Source organism: Patiria miniata, unplaced genomic scaffold, assembly GCF_015706575.1.
Source record: "Patiria miniata isolate m_02_andy unplaced genomic scaffold, ASM1570657v1 HiC_scaffold_6, whole genome shotgun sequence".
Taxonomy (NCBI): domain Eukaryota; kingdom Metazoa; phylum Echinodermata; class Asteroidea; order Valvatida; family Asterinidae; genus Patiria; species Patiria miniata.
Window position 1 is genome coordinate 23,920,805 of NW_024037073.1, and position 18,936 is coordinate 23,939,740.

Sequence of the window (18,936 nt, forward strand, 5' to 3'; positions counted from 1 at the left end):
TGGGAAATTTTACCCAGACCGCGTGGGAGAAGTGGCCGAGCTGTCACAGTCACGTGCACAGGAAAAATAATATGCCGATCACATTTTTTTTCAGCCCCCGATACGCACAGTATAATATTACACACACCATTAAAATGCACAATATAATCGTAACATACGATGTTATTTCATCTTGACACGATAAATCTTGACGAAAATGCCTACTATTCTGACGCATTAGTGATGGACGACATCGAAGCCATACGGCAGCAGTTCCATTGGTAATTGCTGGTTCCCACCGCATGCTAACAGAATCAAAGCTATGATGTAGGACCGGAACCAGGGACTGCGGCCTACGTACGGTGCCATGCAGACTGCACGGCGTAACAGGACGAATTTGGATCGTAGAAAATACAAAACAAACATTGGCGGAGAAAAAGAATAACTGCAAAGTATTTCCCAGAACGTGATCTTGATATTTTCTGTGAATGTATTCTCCGTTAAAATATATTTATAACGAGATTTTACCGCTCGGACTTGACACACCGCAGCGTACCGGTACGTGTTTCCACAAAATGTTGGGCCACATCACGTGTGGGATCGTGCGGTCTCTGTATGCATGATACTCGCGCTCGGGCCGGATCTCACTTTCCTGAGCGGCTTTTACCGACTCGCACTGTCCGCACTGGACTTATCGTCTCAGGAAAAGTGACCTGGTCAATTTTCCTGGGTGCGTGGTCAGTTTTGGCCAGTAAAAGTAACCGCTGGACTCAGGAAAAGTAACTGAGAGGAAAACGTCCTAGGCTGTCCGCACTGGACTTAAAATGGGAAAAGTACCCATAGTCTCGGTAAGTTTGACCAAAAAAAGTCCAGTGCGGACAAGGTTTTATAAAAGAATGAATGTTTTAAGATATGAATGGCTTTGTAAACTTTGCATTCATTCATCAAAAATTCACAAGTTTGTCAAGCCCCCTAGGACCATCTTCAAGTGGAATGACGTGGATGAATCCAAGCTGAAAAAATCTGTCCTCGAGCTTAAGACTGAATTCATGCAGTCATCTCCAGAAACCAGAACAGTTGAGGCAAATTGGAGTATTTTTAGGGACAGGCTGAAAACTAACGAATTAGTACCACAAAAACCAGTCCAGGGACATTCTAGACCCTCATGGCTCACTACTGTCCTAATCCGTTGCTGCAGGAAGAAAGAGCGCAGCTATGTGAAGGCAGTAACAAGCGGTCTACATTCAAACTTTTGCAAAAGCAAGTGAACAGCGAAATCCGAAGGGCTAAACGCACACATTTACAAGAAACTACATCTACAGATAACCCCCAGAAATTTTGGCGATACGTAAACAGCACTCGCAAAGACAACACAGGGGTTCAGGTTCTAAAACTCAACGGGAAAAATATCACATCTGACCAAGAAAAAGCTGAAACCCTACAAGACCAATTCTGTAGTGTTTTCAGCAGGGATGACACCGATGTGCAGCCAGTTCTACCACCGAGTCCCTACTCAGACTTGACAAACATCACCGTGTCTGTTAGCGGAGTCCTCAAGTTACTGACGTCGCTCAACTTGAAACTAGCTGCCAATGAAGTTGCCCCAGTACTCGCATTCATATTCCAACAATCACTTGACCTGGGTTCTCTACCATCTGACTGGAAGAAAGCCAACGTAACACCCATTTTTAAGAAAGGCTCTCGTGCAGACCCGGCAAACTACAGACCTGTGTCGTTGACCTCTGTTTGCTTTAAGTTATTAGTGCACATCATTGATAGCCAATAAATGAAACACCTCCAGGAACACGACATCCTGAATGAAAACCAACATGCTTTTCGTAAAGGCCTGTCCTGCAAATCCCAACTCGTAACAACTCTGGATGACATCTCCTACAATTACAATAATCAAATCACCACAGAAATGGCAGTACTTGACTTCTCGAAAGCATTCAACATAGTTTCTCATCAAAAACTGGTCCAAACATTAGACTACTACGGGATAAGTACTGACCATCGGTTAGTAATCTGCAACCTGAAGTGGAAATTCCGTCGTCATGCTACTGTACGTGGACTACGACCTCAACATCCAAACGTTGAAGCCCTGAAGTCGGAACAATCGTCTGAAGTCTTTCGGCAGCTGGTTCGATCCCGTGTTACTCAAGGTGACTCTCTTGAAGCTGTCGCATGTGTCATACACGAAGCATCTCTTGGGACCTGTGGTACACAAACATCCCAGAAGAAACAGCCGTACCTGTCTGAATTAACTCTTCATCTGATTCAGCGCAAGAGGAAGGCTGTAGGCACTCAAGAATTCACAGCTCTGAGGAATGAGGTCAAACATGCATAACAGAAAGATCTCAACGAATGGTTGGTAACTAATATCAACACATTGAACCAAGCATACCAGAATCACAATTGCAGAACTCTGTTCAAAACTGCTGATGTTCTCCTTCAGAAAACGGTCTGGTATTGGAGACAGCTGAAGAAGAAATACAGCATTGGCATCAGTATGCTGTAGATCTATTTGAGTCCAATCGGCCACGTCCACCCCATCACACAACTGAGGTTGAACGAAACCTGCCGACACCGGAAGAGACCAAGAAAGCCATACAGGCACTGAAAAACCACAAGGCTCCTGGAGTTGATTGCGTCACATCTGAAGCTCTTAAAGCTGCGACACAGGACCCAGAGATATTCAAAACCCTTCATGGGGCCGTGTGTAACATCTGGAACTCTGGAAAGTGGCCACAGTCGATGACCAAGTCAGTGTACATCCCGTTGCACAAAAAGAGTGACCGAGGCTTGTGCAACAACTACAGAACACTTGCACTAATCAGTCATGCCAGCAAAATTGTTCTGAATGTGATACAACGCAGACTGGAAAGAACCGCTAACATCGAAGTGAGTGACACCCAATGTGGCTTTGTAAGCGGTAAAGGCACAACTGATGGAATCTACCTCCTGAAAGGTGTGGCGGAATCGCACTACGCAGGAAAACGCCCTCTCCATCTGGTCTTTGTTGACTATAAGAAGGCATTTGATTCAGTTAATCATGCACTTCTGTTTGCAAAGCTACGATATCTTGGCGTGGAGGAGGATGTGATGCGGCTACTTGAGGATCTTTACATCAACTCAAATGGCAAGCTCCGGTGGAAAGGTCAGATGACAGACGAGTTTGAGACACCAGTCGGAGTACGCCAAGGCTGTCCATTGTCACCAACACTCTTCAGCCTCTACACTGAGTGTCTCATGTGAGAGTGGTACAATCGCACAGCACACCTAACGGCTCCAGATGTCAGTGGTATCCCCCTAAAGGAGATCAGATATGCTGACGACCTGGTACTGATGGCGCTGTGCAGAGCTGATGCTGAAGAGATGCTTACTACCCTGGGTGATATATCTGACGGGTATGGGTTAGCCATCCACCCTAGTAAGACTGTATATATGATCATCCAGCCAACAACCGATGACAGCACCATCACATACCGCTCGGCACAAATACCTCGTGTCACATCTTTCAAGTATCTAGGAGTGTTGATCGACCACACACTAGACGACAGCAAGGAGGTTCGGATGCGGTTAGGTATGGGCAGATCCACTCTTCCGCAGTGCAAGTATCTGCGCTCCCCCCGCATCAGCCTTGAGGTAAAGGTACAGCTTGCTCGGGCCCTAGTCATATCAAGGGTACTGTATGGTGCCACCACCCTGTCGTTGGAGGCAGCTGACATCAAACGCCTAGACAGTTTTGGCCGAACCATTTGGCGTCACCTGCTCAACATCAAGTGGCAAGATCATGTGACAAATGAAAGACTGATGGAGGTGATCGGCGACCGGTGGTGCTTCAGCAGTGATGGAACGAAAGGCAGCATGGTTGGGCCATGTGGTCCGGCATGGCGGCATCTGTTGTGGATGGGATGCCAGTGGGATGTCGTCGCTCCGTGGGCCGGCCAAAGATGCGCTGGGTGGACAACATCCGTGAATGGTCTGGGTGTGACACCAACGAACTGAAAGCAGCAGCACTGGAAAGACAGGCTGTGGTGGGAGCGGCGCCAGTGATCCCAACTGTGTATAATTTGAGGAGGAGACCACGGGCAAATGCCTATGTCTAACGAATGAATGAATGGGATAAGGGGAAAAACACATGGCACAACTCTCCTTTTCGCTGACGACTGCCTGTTATATCGGAAGATCTGCTCATCAACTGATGAACTGATGTTCCAAAAAGACCTGGACAACTTGGCTCACTGGGCGAAAACCTGGGGAATGAAATTTAACTCCAGCAAATGTAACATCATGCGAATCTCCGGGAAGCGGGACCCCGGCAAAACTAACTACACCATGTTAGGATCCAACCTCGTAGAGAAAACCAACATCACATATTTGGGAATAATCATTCAGAATAACCTAAGTTGGAATCACCAAACAGCACATGCCACTTCCAAAGCAAGTCGTATATTGAACTTCATCAAAATAAATTTTCATTCTGCATCCAGATCAGTCAAAGAAAAGCTGTACTTAGCAGTAGTCAGACCACACCTAGAATATGGCAGCATTGCTTGGAACCCTCACATACATGTAGCTAAGAACATAACATCCCTGGAAAAAGTGCAACTGATGAGGGCTGCTCGTTTCGTAATGCGAGATTATTCCAGACTGAGCAGTGTGACCGACATGTTGACAACCCTAGGCTGGTCTTCACTGGAAGAGAGAAGGAAAGTTAACCAACTTACCTACTAACATAATACACAACATAGTTCACATTAACTCATCATCCATAGTCCCCAAACCAGCACCGGCTCATAGAATTCACAACCACCAGTTCACAGAAATTGCAGCAAGGACAGACATCTATATGCAGTCATTCCTACCCAGAACTATCCGGAAATGGAACAAGCTCCCTCAAGACACCACAGACGCCCCAAACCACAACACCTTTAAGGATTTAATTTAGTTCCACTTCCCCAAGGCCTCCTTGATAGACTTCCACGTGGAGTATTCAGGATAACCACCAAGTACCAAGTACAGGTGCAATATTTTTATGAAATTGAACCCTCATTCCCCGAATTTATTAAAATTACCTGGAAAGCAACAAAACTATCTTGCAGCAAAATTAATTTCACTGGGTTAAAGTATTAAGTTTCCAATAAGCAAGAATGGACAAAATAACATGAATGAGATTACACTTAGCTGACCTGGCAAAGGAGCAAACGTCCTCACCAAGTAAAAGAATAACAAGTTACCTTTGGATTTGTCCTCCTCATCTTCATTGGGAATAGCATCCATAGTGATGGCCACATCTGTTGGCATCTTGACAACATCACCCTCTGTAACTGTGGTTGACGTTACCTCCCCAGTTGGGACATCATCAGAAGTTGGTCCCTGCTTCTCATCCATTTTGGTGTTATTACGTTGGACCAAAAACACACTGGAAATATAAAGAAACTGCACATAAAGCAGTTGTATACTATTGAAAGCCATGACCAGTGGGATATCTAGGGGGAGGGGTCAAAATTTGTCCCTGCTAATTTTGACTTTTTAGGACATATCATTTTCTGATGGCTGATAGGTCATTTAAGGGAAAAATTACGGCGATCGTGAAGTGTAGGGCCCCCGTTTTGTTTTGATCAAATTAGAATCGAAAATGTTTTTTATTGCTCAAAACTCACCTTTACAATCAAAAGCAGCCTTTTCTCAATTCTAATAACACCCATTTTACAATTTTGAACAGATTCTTGGGGTAGAAATCACGGTTTTCCTGCGCGGTTTGTACCTTGGGATTCAGCGCGCCTTGCATGCTCACGGAACATCGCGCGGTGATTGCAATCTCAAATTTCGGGTCGCATGTTGTCGCCGCGCCGTCATTGTCATTTTACCCCCAAATTTCCCTCAAAACATCAAAACCTAGCCCGACTGCGTCTGGCCGTACAGTACTATCGCAAGCTCTGTAGTACGGCCAGACGCCCGATGCTTCCAAAAAGACTGAATTTTGTTGGCCGCCGATGTAGCGATTTTGCTACATCTTTCGATCGCGATTATCTTTTCATCCAGGACACAAATTTCCAAAGTTAAGGTTCGTAGTCGTAGAGCAACTCATACCTTTTCGAAAAAACGTTCTTTGGTCTCAATATTTTCATCCATCTGGCCACAAGACGAATTTCAGTCATTAGATTCCACAAATATCGTCCCCCATGCGATCCCCCATGCGATTTCAAAATGGCGGCCGCGCTGTAATGTATGCAATATGCAGGCGCGCCCGCGCAAATCATGAATATATGCATAAACAGTCTGTGACGTATGACCTCGTGACGTATGGCCCCGCACGGGGCCGCACGCACGTCCAAAAACACGAGGTCATACGTCACAGACTGTTTATGCATATTCATGATTTGCGCGGGCGCGCCTGCATATTGCATACATTACAGCGCGGCCGCCATTTTGAAATCGCATGGGGGATCGCATGGGGGACGATATTTGTGGAATCTGATGACTGAAATTCGTCTTGTGGCCAGATGGATGAAAATATTGAGACCAAAGAACGTTTTTTCGAAAAGGTATGAGTTGCTCTACGACTACGAACCTTAACTTTGGAAATTTGTGTCCTGGATGAAAAGATAATCGCGATCGAAAGATGTAGCAAAATCGCTACATCGGCGGCCAACAAAATTCAGTCTTTTTGGAAGCATCGGGCGTCTGGCCGTACTACAGAGCTTGCGATAGTACTGTACGGCCAGACGCAGTCGGGCTAATCAAAACCCTGCCCTCTATCTATGACAAACCTGTTTATTGAGAATGTTGCAAACTATTATGGTAGGTCAAATAATTTTTAAGTGGATTTTGTTCCCCAAGTTATAGGAACCGGGCCCTGCACTTCACGATGGCCGAAGTATTAACTTAACTGTAGCTGGAGTTACCCAGCCCTAAATTTTATCATTGGGTTGTCATCTAGATGACAACCCAATGATACCCAATTGGGTGCTGGGTAACTCCAGCTAACTCAACTGAGAAAACACTTAAAAATTTTCAGACCAGTCTCAAAGGGTTTGTGCACAGGGTGGCAAGTGATGGCCAGATATGGGAATCTTTCCTTTAATGTTAATTGTTATTGTTAATTAAGCATCTCAAACTTTTCACGGTAATCCTTACTTTTAGGACACCTCTATTTTGTACGAGTTCTGTTCAAAACTGACTTTTGCAGATGACTGTCCAGTACCAAAGTGACTTTTGCAGGCTAAAGAAGTCTTTTTTCTTCAGACAAACTCATGTTAGTTATAATTTTGAAAGCACTTTCAAAGAAAATGTGACTTTCCTACCTTTTTTTGCAGTTCGCCATCTTGCTTTTTAAATTTATTTTCTGTTTGTCATCGTCGTCTTTAACCCCTCATAAATCAAAACCCTGCCCTCTTTCTACAAAATTAAATCTGCTGATATTCAAGAGGTGTCATTGCCAAATGTTCAAATGTGTCAATAAATATCAGAATGTCACTTTTGTGTGTCATAGTCAGCTGTTTTGGTGAGTCTTTTAACCTTATAGGAAAGGGGTCCTAAAAGTAAGGATTACCATTTTCACGAATGAGATACCACGCTATTGAATACAAATAATAAACGCAGTACGTCTATCAAACTCAAAGTATCATGTCCGATATGGCCACTTTTTGCAGTACGTTTCAGTTTCACTAAATAAAATAATGCAGATTTCACCAATAGCTAATATAAACAACTAAATTAATGTTATCATTTATTAAATGGTTAGATAAAATTATCTACTGATACTGACCAAGAAAGTGACACAGGCAACAGGTTTCGGCCACTCGGAAGACAGCGCCAGATTTACAGTCGCGTGTTTATGTTGTTGAATGCTGCCCTCATGTTTCGTTCGATTGGCATGCAAGCTCTTTCGAAACATCGGCCTCCATCGCAGGTCCCTACTGCTTCAGCTTCATATATTGAACTGGTATCCTCTTTTTTTAACGAGACGCATACGTCTTCCATAACGGAAGCTCAACAATATTTATTTGTCTATTATTATTTGACAACTCACGCTTTCTGGGTAGCTGTGTGGAAATTTCATAATCTTCTTAAATTTTTATAGTAGACGAAGCCGCAGCTGGGAATGAATCGAATTTTTAAAAACTCTTTAAACCCATGTTCTCTTTTTTTTCTGGAGGGCTAGGCCGGCGCTGTTTACGCAACTCAAGTAAGTTTCCACAGGGAGAAATGGCTTTAAGGGAAATAAATAAGCTGTTTACGCTGAACACTAGTTTTTCAGTTTTTCCCCTTGACCAGTTTGAGTGGCTCTTCACCAAGGTAATGAAAGTCGAAGGAGCGTCAATAGAGTTAGAGAGGGGCTATGTGCAAATATTATGTTGGACATTTTACAAATCCCCGGGAGCATCAAACTAGGCCTATATCTATACTAATAAAAAAGTAATAATATAGCAGTGTTGAACCCCACCGTACAGGAGCGACACAAAATATTGAATTCTACTTCGAATGCTGGAGGGAACTATATGCTTAAATGTTTCCAGTGACGGGTGCATATGTAAGTAAACACTAAATGAAATGTTTTTTGTGGCTATAACTTTGCCAATAGAAATAATTATTAACAGACTTTTGTCTAAAAACTGTTGAGATACTTTGGACAGTATTTTTACCTATGAAATATAAATGAGGTTGATATTTGTTTCACACAAGTAAAGAATAATAAAAAAAGACTGCCGAAAAATTTAAATTGATTAAACACAGCGTCACTGTAGCTCACCTATTATTACTGCATTTCACTGCCAACCTGGTTCGCTACAGTGGTGAAGCAACAACTCACAAATAATTAAGATACCTGAAGTAGTCAAAACAAAACTAGATAGACACAACATTTTTTAATCATCCTTTTTATACAACTCGGCAGAAAGTCCTTAATGCCTGGTGAACTGGATAAAAATTGCCACTTGAAGGAGTTTAGGCAACACAAAAAGAGAAATTTCCCATTCCGCGATAATAGGGATGCTGCGATAATAGGGAGTCCGACTAAACTTTAAAAATATAGCAACGGCATACTAAAGTTATATTGCAAATGTTTCTATTTTGGGAGAATCTGTATACATTTGTAAAATGTTATGTAATTGGCACACGGAAGATTTTCAGCAAAACATTCTCGGAACTCTTTCCATGCATAGGATTTAACTAAGCTTCTTAGACTTTCGACAAAAGTATATTATAATATTTGTGGATTTATTTTATTTACCTCCTATTTTCAATTATGATATGATTTTAAATATTATGCATGCAGTTGTTTTTACCAAAGTGGAAAGAAATTCATTTATTTCATATATAAACAAACGCGCATTTAATAACAATGTCGGATGACAAATCCACATTGGTTTAGGAAGTAGGACACAATGGAGACTTTCGTGGCAGCCAATTTGACTCATCTGCAGACGATGACGTTCTTGGTGCTTCCTTGACGTTCGATATTGTTCAAATTATTTTTCTATGTAGTTAATATTAGTCATTCTTTCAATGTTAAAGTCCACAACTGTGTAGAATTTAGTTTATGCAAGAAAAAAATTGGTCCAAGTACTAAGTGCGCAAAAAATGGCCAATGTTTTTCTACATCACTACCTCGTGTTGGTTCAGCATCAGAGGTGACGGAATGTTGCCACCTAACGCTGCTTTTTCCTTCGTATATCATCTCAATGAAGGTCAGTTATTGCAAAAATGATGATATATTGATAAGACATGAATCTTGGACTGAGAAACATTTCCAATTTTGTTAGGAAATACTTAAAAAATTCTTGACTCTCCATAGACTTTGTACACAACTGCAGAAGTAGCATCAGGTTGCAACATTCTTTCCGAGGTGACTGTTGGCTCCCCAAGAAAGCCTTCTAAAACCTCTTCCACCGCCTCAAAAGAGATCCCATCTGCGAGTGGTTTCTTTGTTAAATGTTTTATGCCTGGTTTTTATGAACTACCACTTTGAAAACTGCTGTGAAGATTTGGATTCGAGTAGAAAATGAGATTTTCTACTGATTTTATTGGCGTAGCCGTTTTATACATTCACATTTTTTTTACATCACACATGTTTACTTGACAGTTTTTCTCATGTTTTTTTTTTCGCAACTGTAGGCGCATCCATCAGTGCGGATGAAAGGCGCTGAGGCAGACTGGACGCCCATACAATGCACAGACAGGGAGTGTAGCCACTCCTTGATGAAGGCTCCGCATCTGCACTGTCCATTCTGCTCCCAGGACAGTCTCTTCACTGATGAGATTCTCCTCAAGGCGCACTACAGGGTCAAGCACGTGGATAAAGGCATCAACTTTGGGGGTGAGTTTGCATTTGGGAACAAGACCAAGCGCTCGCATACATGTGACTGGATCCCAAGAAATATGTTTTAGGTTAAGCCAAAGGACAATGTTTTTCACTTTCTCTTCACAGGTCATGCTACAAGATGACTTTTAAGGTCCATGTGAGTTGAATGCAACACTTGTCTAAGTGACAAGCCTGCCGAGTGCAGCAAGATCCATCAGGTCAAAAGTCTGAAGGCCAAATTGCCTCCGAGTCTGTGGTCCTCGAACGCAGCAGGAACCAACTGAGGCATTGTTCAATGGGATTAGCTCTCATTGTTTCAGAACTGGCCGTTAATGCACTGGTGTTGATAGCTGAAATGCAGCAAAGTGCACCAGACTTTTCCACCTGATGCACTGTGCTGCATGTGGCTAGGGTTAATTAAGATAAGTTGAAGGTAGTGGACAGCAGGACAAGAAAGTGGAATTTGTGGAAGTTTTATGAAATTGACAGATACATGTACCTGGGCTGGTTATTCTTAGCAGATACCAGTGTTTGATAAACTCAATTGTCACAGGCCATGCCCAAGCGCCGGCTGTGTCTCAGGAAAAACTTTGCATCCGGCCTGCCTGAACAAGAGTCCTAACTCAGGCCAATAGCTTACTTGTGCCTGTTACAGCAAGAGAACCATATAAAAAGATCCATAGTTCATGTTTTGTCAAAGTGCATATAGCTGTCAGCTTTTGTCAAAATTGCCAAACCAATCCTCTACTGTATCCCTCCCCAGGTCTTAAAATGTTGCGGTGTTGTAGATCCTGCATCGTCCACGGCATCATTCACGAGCAGAAATACTTCAAGGGTGCCCACTAGCACTGCTACCACTGTCGCAACGGGTTCAGCAAGAGGGACGAGGCTATGAAGCACTACCAGCAACACTTCCGTAATCCAGAGACCACAATACAGATAGTTATTACTCGGGTACAGTATGTCATGGTCAATTTTACAATCATGTACTTCATTTTATCCCAGTGGGCACATCAGACTGCACGTACAATACATGTAAACCACAATTCATAAATACCTATGGCAGTTTATCCATTCCTATTGGTCGAGAAGCCGCCATGTGGCCGGTCTAAAACGGATGATAAAGACATGGCTGGCTGGTCTTCAACTCTTTTCCAGTCTCACTTGAAATTTTGGCTCCTATGAAATCCAGTGCCTCTTCCATTTTATTGGTCCTCACGTAGGCATGCGCAATGCTACCAGTGAGTCAGTATTTCATAGTCCTAAATTCACAACGCAACGCCCCAGGTGCGTTTTGCATGACATCGCGCAGTATGTGCGACGCATGTGCCAATCTCCAAAAAAGGAGTTGTTAACATCTTACTCGCAAGCTGGACACTTCATTATTTAGCTAAAGAGGGGTGTTAAAAAAACATGAAGTGAACTTGTTGAGCAAAATCAGGTTTTTATGCCCCGCGGCGAAGCCGAAGGGGCATACTGTTTCCGCCTTGTCCTTCCGTGGGTGGGTGGGTGTGTGGGTGTGTGTGTGGGTGGGTGGGTGAGTTTGTCTTACATACGCAGTGTGGACTTCCGAACAAAAGACGTCCACATAATGTAGGTAGCACCGACGTTGTGTGGACTTACCCCACGTCCACACAGTGTTTCCCCATTTCTGGAAAACAGGTTTAGAGGCATTTTTGGGTTAGGTTTATCTGTAGCAGAATGAAGAGAAACACTAAAGGGAATCATAGAAAAAAAATTGGGTTGAAAGAGTTTTCACAGTTTGAGAAAAATGAGTTTTTTCACTGGTTTTTCTTAACTACACGAAAGCAATGGAAAGTCCACACTAGTCATGTGAAACAAGTATGGGTGTGTGGGTGTGTGTGTCCGGACAAATCTTGTCAGCGCGATAACTTGAGAAATACTTTACATATGAACTTCAAATTTGGTTTGTGGATTGTCCTTGGTAATCCTAAGAAGCCTTTTGCATTTGGGGCCGAAAGGTCAAGGGTCAAGGTCACAGTGGCTAAAACAATAGAAATTTTGTCAGCGCGATAACTTGAGAAATACTTTACATATGAACTTCAAATTTGGTTTGTGGATTGTCCTTGGCAATTCTAAGAAGCCTTTTGCATTTGGGGCCGAAAGGTCAAGGGTCAAGGTCACAGTGGCTGAAACAATAGAAATTTTGTCAGCGCGATAACTTGAGAAATACTTTACATATGAACTTCAAATTTGGTTTGTGGATTGTCCTTGGCAATTCTAAGAAGCCTTTTGCATTTGGGGCCAAAAGGTCAAGGGTCAAGGTCACAGTGACTAAAACAAAAGAAATTTTGTCAGCGCGATAACTTGAGTAATACTTTACATATGAACTTCAAATTTGGTTTGTATATTGTTCTTGGTAATCCTAAGAAGCCTATTGCATTTGGGGCCGAAAGGTCAAGGGTCAAGGTCACAGTGGCTGAAACAATAGAAATTTTGTCAGCGCGATAACTTGAGAAATACTTTACATATGAACTTCAAATTTGGTGTGTGGATTGTCCTTGGCAATCCTAAGAAGCCTTTTGCATTTGGGGCCAAAAGGTCAAGGGTCAAGGTCACGTGTAGTTAAGAAAAACCAGTGAAAAAACTCATTTTTATGCCCCGCGGCGAAGCCGAAGGGGCATACTGTTTCCGCCTTGTCCTTCCGTGGGTGGGTGGGTGTGTGGGTGTGTGTGTGGGTGGGTGGGTGTGTGGGTGTGTGTGTCCGGACAAATCTTGTCAGCGCGATAACTTGAGAAATACTTTACATATGAACTTCAAATTTGGTTTGTGGATTGTCCTTGGTAATCCTAAGAAGCCTTTTGCATTTGGGGCCGAAAGGTCAAGGGTCAAGGTCACAGTGGCTAAAACAATAGAAATTTTGTCAGCGCGATAACTTGAGAAATACTTTACATATGAACTTCAAATTTGGTTTGTGGATTGTCCTTGGCAATTCTAAGAAGCCTTTTGCATTTGGGGCCGAAAGGTCAAGGGTCAAGGTCACAGTGGCTGAAACAATAGAAATTTTGTCAGCGCGATAACTTGAGAAATACTTTACATATGAACTTCAAATTTGGTTTGTGGATTGTCCTTGGCAATTCTAAGAAGCCTTTTGCATTTGGGGCCAAAAGGTCAAGGGTCAAGGTCACAGTGACTAAAACAAAAGAAATTTTGTCAGCGCGATAACTTGAGTAATACTTTACATATGAACTTCAAATTTGGTTTGTATATTGTTCTTGGTAATCCTAAGAAGCCTTTTGCATTTGGGGCCAAAAGGTCAAGGGTCAAGGTCACAGTGACAAAAACAATAGAAATTTTGTCAGCGCGATAACTTGAGAAATACTTTACATATGAACTTCAAATTTGGTGTGTGGATTGTCCTTGGCAATCCTAAGAAGCCTTTTGCATTTGGGGCCAAAAGGTCAAGGGTCAAGGTCACAGTGACAAAAACAAAAGAAATTTCGTCAGCGTGATAACTTGAGATATACTTTACATATGAATTTCAAATTTGGTTTGTGGATTGTCCTTGGCAATCCTAAGAAGCCTATCGCATTGGGGGTCGAAAGGTCAAGGGTCAAGGTCACAGTGGCTAAAACAATAGAAATCTTGTATTTATTCTGAGATCATAGGGATTAGGGATTAATTCATATAAAACCTACAGAAGACACTAATGCTGTCAATGAACGTTCCATTTGACCAAGGTACATGTAAGTTGATGTTAGAGTGGTGTTATGTCATGGAAACAGTCACGGTTGCGGGGCATTTGTGTTTGTAAACACACCTGACTTGTTTACCAAAAGGTTTGGATTTTTTTGACCGAATAGGTATTTATGAATGGGAATAAATATGTGCTTGGTCGGTATTTAAGTTTAAGACCGCTTGGAGTCTGGGTGCTGATAAATACCATCGCCTTCGACTCCAAGCGGTTTTAAACGGAGTGATTAAGACCTTCCAAGCATACTTTTATTCCCTTTAAACTGCATCAACAGTGATAAGCTATTAAACATTGGCACAGGTGGGTAAACTACCATGGTTCACTCAGAAAATGTTGTAAATTCCTGATGCTTGAATTCCGGAGCTCATGGGACTTATTTATAGCTTTAAAGACTCTCTGAAATAAATTTCACAATCAAGTATTTATTCTTTTGAGAATGATTAGAGACACCTTTTTGGCTTAAACTGTTTGAAAATGCACTTATTTTTTTAACCTTCGCAGTTTCAGTGCTGTTTCAAGACAACTGAGTATGCCGTTGCTGTAATGTAATGGTCCTCTTTAATCTGCATGAAAAAAAAAAAAAACAATGAAATAAATTTAATCAGTTGAAATTGATGTACCTTGTGAGCAGGTATGGTGGTTTACAAGGATTTTGGTGGATTTTATCAAATGCCAACACTTAGGGTCTTTTAAAATAATTAAGTTAAAACTTTAAATTTTTCCTTGTACATTTGCGGTGTAAATTGAATCTTTTGCAACCCTGCAGGTTTTGTCTCATTTTATCATCCTCAACCACTTCACTCCACCAGTTTTACCCAGGATGTCAACCAGATCTTCACCACATACACTGACCCAGCACCCAACAGTACTAGCCTGGTAACACACCTCATAGTCCCCCAGTCACAGCAGCCATCAGAGACGGACACATCATCCCCGGGGCTATGAGCAGACTGACGGGCAGCAGCCGCAGATCGAGTACCAGTACGCCTGCATCAATGATCCGAGCCAGAGCACTGCCAATGGGGAAGGTAAGATGGTAAGAATAATAACCCTGACCCTCCAAGAATCCTTCAGCATCTACCCAGAGGTTAAGGTGGATAATGCCACCAGCAGTGAAGGATAATTAGAAGAAGCTGACCAAAAAGCCAAGGGGGAGGCATTTGATACAAGGAAGCACTCTTCCCCCCCCCCAACCCATCCCCCCCACTTTGTTTTCAATTGATATATATCGTAAATTCATATGAAAGAAGGGAATGGGTAGACAACAGCATGTTTAATACAGTTGTCTTCACTCCTGCACTTGTTTAAAAATAAATAAAACAACCACCAAAAATTCAGCATTTTTTTAAGGGGGTTGGGGTGGGTGAGGGCCAATATTGCCAGTGGATTTTACAAATTGGAATTTAAAGTTGCAAAGAGTGTGCCACTGGTGTTATTTTAAGTTGATTGAATTTTGGAAGACTCGAAGGTTTTAAGCAAAAAAAAAATATAATAAGTCAGGGTGGCAATACATTTTGAAAGCTGACTTCAACAGTTAATTAAATATTGGAATTTGTCCTTCACCTTGCCCACCTAATGTTAGGAATAAGGTTAAAAAATGAGTGATTGCTTACACCCACTTACATGAAATTATGTGTTCTTGACACGCACGGCATCTCTTGGGACTTCCTTGCCTGTATCCTGTGTTTAAGGCTACAGATTATCTGTCCCATTGAAGCGCAACATACATGTCGACATTTCTACTCCATAAACTCCTGTCTTTCCCCTCTGTGTAGCCCTCACCCGGAGTGGCCTGAGGGACTTTCTGTAATACAGGAATTAGTATCCAGGATAATTACTCAACCTATCCCTCGACCATTCTGTCCTCTCGTAAACAGTTGTCCTTATTGAGATACCAGACGAAGGAAGTGTAGTAATTCGTGTTTTCTCCCGAAATGAGTTCTACTACTGTTTATCAAGCCTCGTGTCTGTTCTTACAAGTCGTGAAAAACGGCACACAAAATGTTGGTTGTTTACAAGTTTTAATGCTCTCAAAACTCACAAGTTCGTCATGCACCTGCTATCCAATGATTAACAAACTTCTGGAAAGTCAGTAGGTTTAAGCACACATCAATTGACTGAATAAAACTTGGTTGAGGAAACTTTCAACGTTGGAATAAGACTTGTACAAAGCAGAATGAAAACGATAAGTGAAAGGTCACCAACATGTCACACTGCGCAAACGCAGCACAGCGAGAGTGAACTCCGGTGCCTATGGCAACCAAAACTTATTAACATACTTATTTGTATGGAACGCCTGTTGGAGCTAAAAGAACAAACACTTAATTATATACACATGTACATGTCACTACAGAAGCAAAGGGGATTTGGAGGACGAGACTTGCTACACAGAGCACAACTTGTCGCTGCTGCTGCAGGAGAAGGAACGTCTGGAGAAGACTCTTGAGGAGGAGCGGACCACGTGGGCCCAGACAGAGCACAGGATGAAAGGCACTATAGAAAGGCTTCGTACAAAGGTGAGTGGGCATTCCATCTAGTCTTGGTCTAAGAATGAGTTTGGATCTTGTTCCCTGCATGCAACAGGTACCAAGGGCGTCAATCGCTTCTCAAAAGTGGGAGGGGGGACATACCTTGATCAGAACTAATGCAGGCACACTAATGCGACTGCGTTCTTTCAGTGGTCAGATTTCTGTCAGGATGCCAGCTGTCATGGCTGTGGACGATCATGGTGTGCACTGTTGTTGTCATTGCTCTACATTTTCTACACGTTCTACGCTACACGTTCTACGTTATTTTATGCGCTGACGCTGCTTATGATAAATGCAGACAAACCGTTGCACACATTTTGTACACAAGCTCAGATGTGTCGTTTATCCTTGTGTAGAGGATTCGTGGTTTCACTCAAACTCTAGTTGCACTAAATAACTGGGTAACAACACATGTGCCTTCTTAAGCATTCATGCTCCAACTGCACACATCATGAAGTGCATAAATGTCAGACTTTGGTGTGCGCTGTCATGGTTGTGATTGGTTACACATCATGGGGCAGAGCCTAATGGATTGGTCTATTAAAATTCCATCTGTAAACAAATAATTTCTCTGCCCATCCGTCTTGCCCTCCAGGTTGAGTATTTGTCCAACACAAACATGTCACTCAAGCAGCAGCTGTCCATGATTCACACGTCCAGTTTGAAACATCTAACCAACGACAGCGAAAACCAGTCCATTTTGCAAGAGTTACTGCAACACATGTCTGAGGAGCACACCCAGCTGCTGCACCACCATCTAGCACAGCTACGACTGTACGCTCAGGCCTGCGCATTATCCAAATCAGCCCCCGAGGAATCTGCAGCTGAATCTACAGTCTTGGTACCAGACCTGGCTGACCAATCACAGGACATCTCACACATGGCCATGATGTCGTCCTCGGAGGGCACCCTTGGGAACATGGAGCAGACAGTCGTCATGACGATAACGTCTGAGGAGGATTCGGAGCCGCTCGGCAACATCGTGGATAACCCCGGAGATACTGTGGGACATTACTCCTTGACTTTGGATAAGGACGTTCACTTGTCACCAAATGACATTCCATACCAGCTGACAAGCGAGGGACTGTCACCAAGACATGCCACCTCTGAGTCGGGTCACGTTTATCAATCAGGTAGAACTCATTCACATCACAACACAGGCTGTGATGTCACGCAACAGGATTTTCACAAGAACAAAAGTTGAAAATTGGTTCTTTCCAACAGCATGCCAAAAATATTCTGCCCCGATGGCTTTGACAAAAGAACGTTTGATGACAACATGTCAAATGAGGGACCACCATTAAAATGTGGGAGAACTAACAGCCTGAAAGCCACTTAACTAAATAAAACCGGACATATTTTGTAAATAGTGTACACTCAGTGTTGTCTTAGGGCTTAGTTGGGGGGGGGGGAATTGAACTAATGAGTTGAGTCTTCATGGAAGTTTGTCTTACCTGAATGAAAAATTTTACCAAAGCAACTGGCCTTGGTCTCTCCTATCTTTTCGAGTTCTCGATGGGCAAATCCCGAATCCGCTCAGTGAATGGGCGTCGTTGTAGGCCCAAACAGATCCATGTAGGTCCTCAAATCTATTACTGAAACATAAACGATGCAATTATGATTAACATTGAAACATTTGGTCGTATGTATAAAAACTAGCATTTGCTTTTTTTTTTACTACATATTTTTAAGCATAACTTTTATTTGCATGAATAAAAATGAGAGCAAATGCTTTCACTATTTGCTTCAAGCTAGAAGTATTTGCTTTTTTACTTTTTGGCTTTTGCTAGACTAGAAGTGTGGACTGGTTTCAAACTTGAAAAAAATATAAATTTCAATTGACCTCAAAATTAATAAAATTTTAAAATCTAAAACTCCAACTGTGGGACTTGAACCAGCAACCTTCAGAAGTTCAGATTTAGGGTCATCAGTCCGTATTACTTTATTAAGCACAACTTCACACTATTTTGTGGTTACAAAATTAACTGTAAAGTTTCAATTGACCTGAAAGGTAGTAAAATTTTGAAATCTAAAATTCCCAGCGTGGGGATGAACCTGCAACCTTTAGATTTATAGTCAGCAGTCTGAACCACTGCACTAAGCATAATTTCATGCTTTTTAGTGGTTACGAAATTAACTATCAAATTTCAATTTACCCAAAAGAAATAAAATTTTAAAATCTAAAATTTCCACCCTGGATTTGAACCCACAACCTTAACATTTAAAGTCAGCAGTCCGTACCATTGTACTTAGCATAATTCTACTGTTTTAATTGGTTAAAAAATTAACTAAAAAGTTTTAATTTACCCAAAAAGTAATAAAATTTGAAAATCTAAAATTTCCACCCTGGATTTGAACCCACAACCTTCAGATTTTGAGTCAGCAGTCCGTACCATTGGACTAAG

At 42.2% G+C, this 18,936-nt stretch overlaps 1 protein-coding gene and 1 pseudogene across 6 annotated transcripts in view; one reads left to right on the top strand and one right to left on the bottom strand.

Moving 5' to 3' along the window:
- The window catches only part of LOC119742858 (centromere/kinetochore protein zw10 homolog), a 27,710-nt gene extending 12,773 nt beyond the window's left edge, over window positions 1-14,937 (bottom strand). For 4 of the 6 annotated variants that reach the window (XM_038219075.1, XM_038219076.1, XM_038219072.1 and 1 more), the window contains exons 1-2: window positions 7,754-7,852; window positions 5,220-5,404 (exon numbers count right to left, since the gene is read on the bottom strand). In XM_038219075.1, the coding sequence (XP_038075003.1) occupies window positions 5,220-5,297 (78 nt within the window). In that variant the 5' untranslated portion in view covers window positions 5,298-5,404; window positions 7,754-7,852. Of the gene's footprint in view, window positions 1-5,219; window positions 5,405-7,753; window positions 7,853-14,496; window positions 14,522-14,888 lie in introns of those variants that run through there. The other 2 variants (XM_038219073.1, XM_038219074.1) reach the window with 2 other exon arrangements.
- On the top strand, window positions 8,180-17,918 carry LOC119742857 (annotated as a pseudogene).
- The last annotated feature ends 1,018 nt before the right edge of the window (window positions 17,919-18,936 follow it).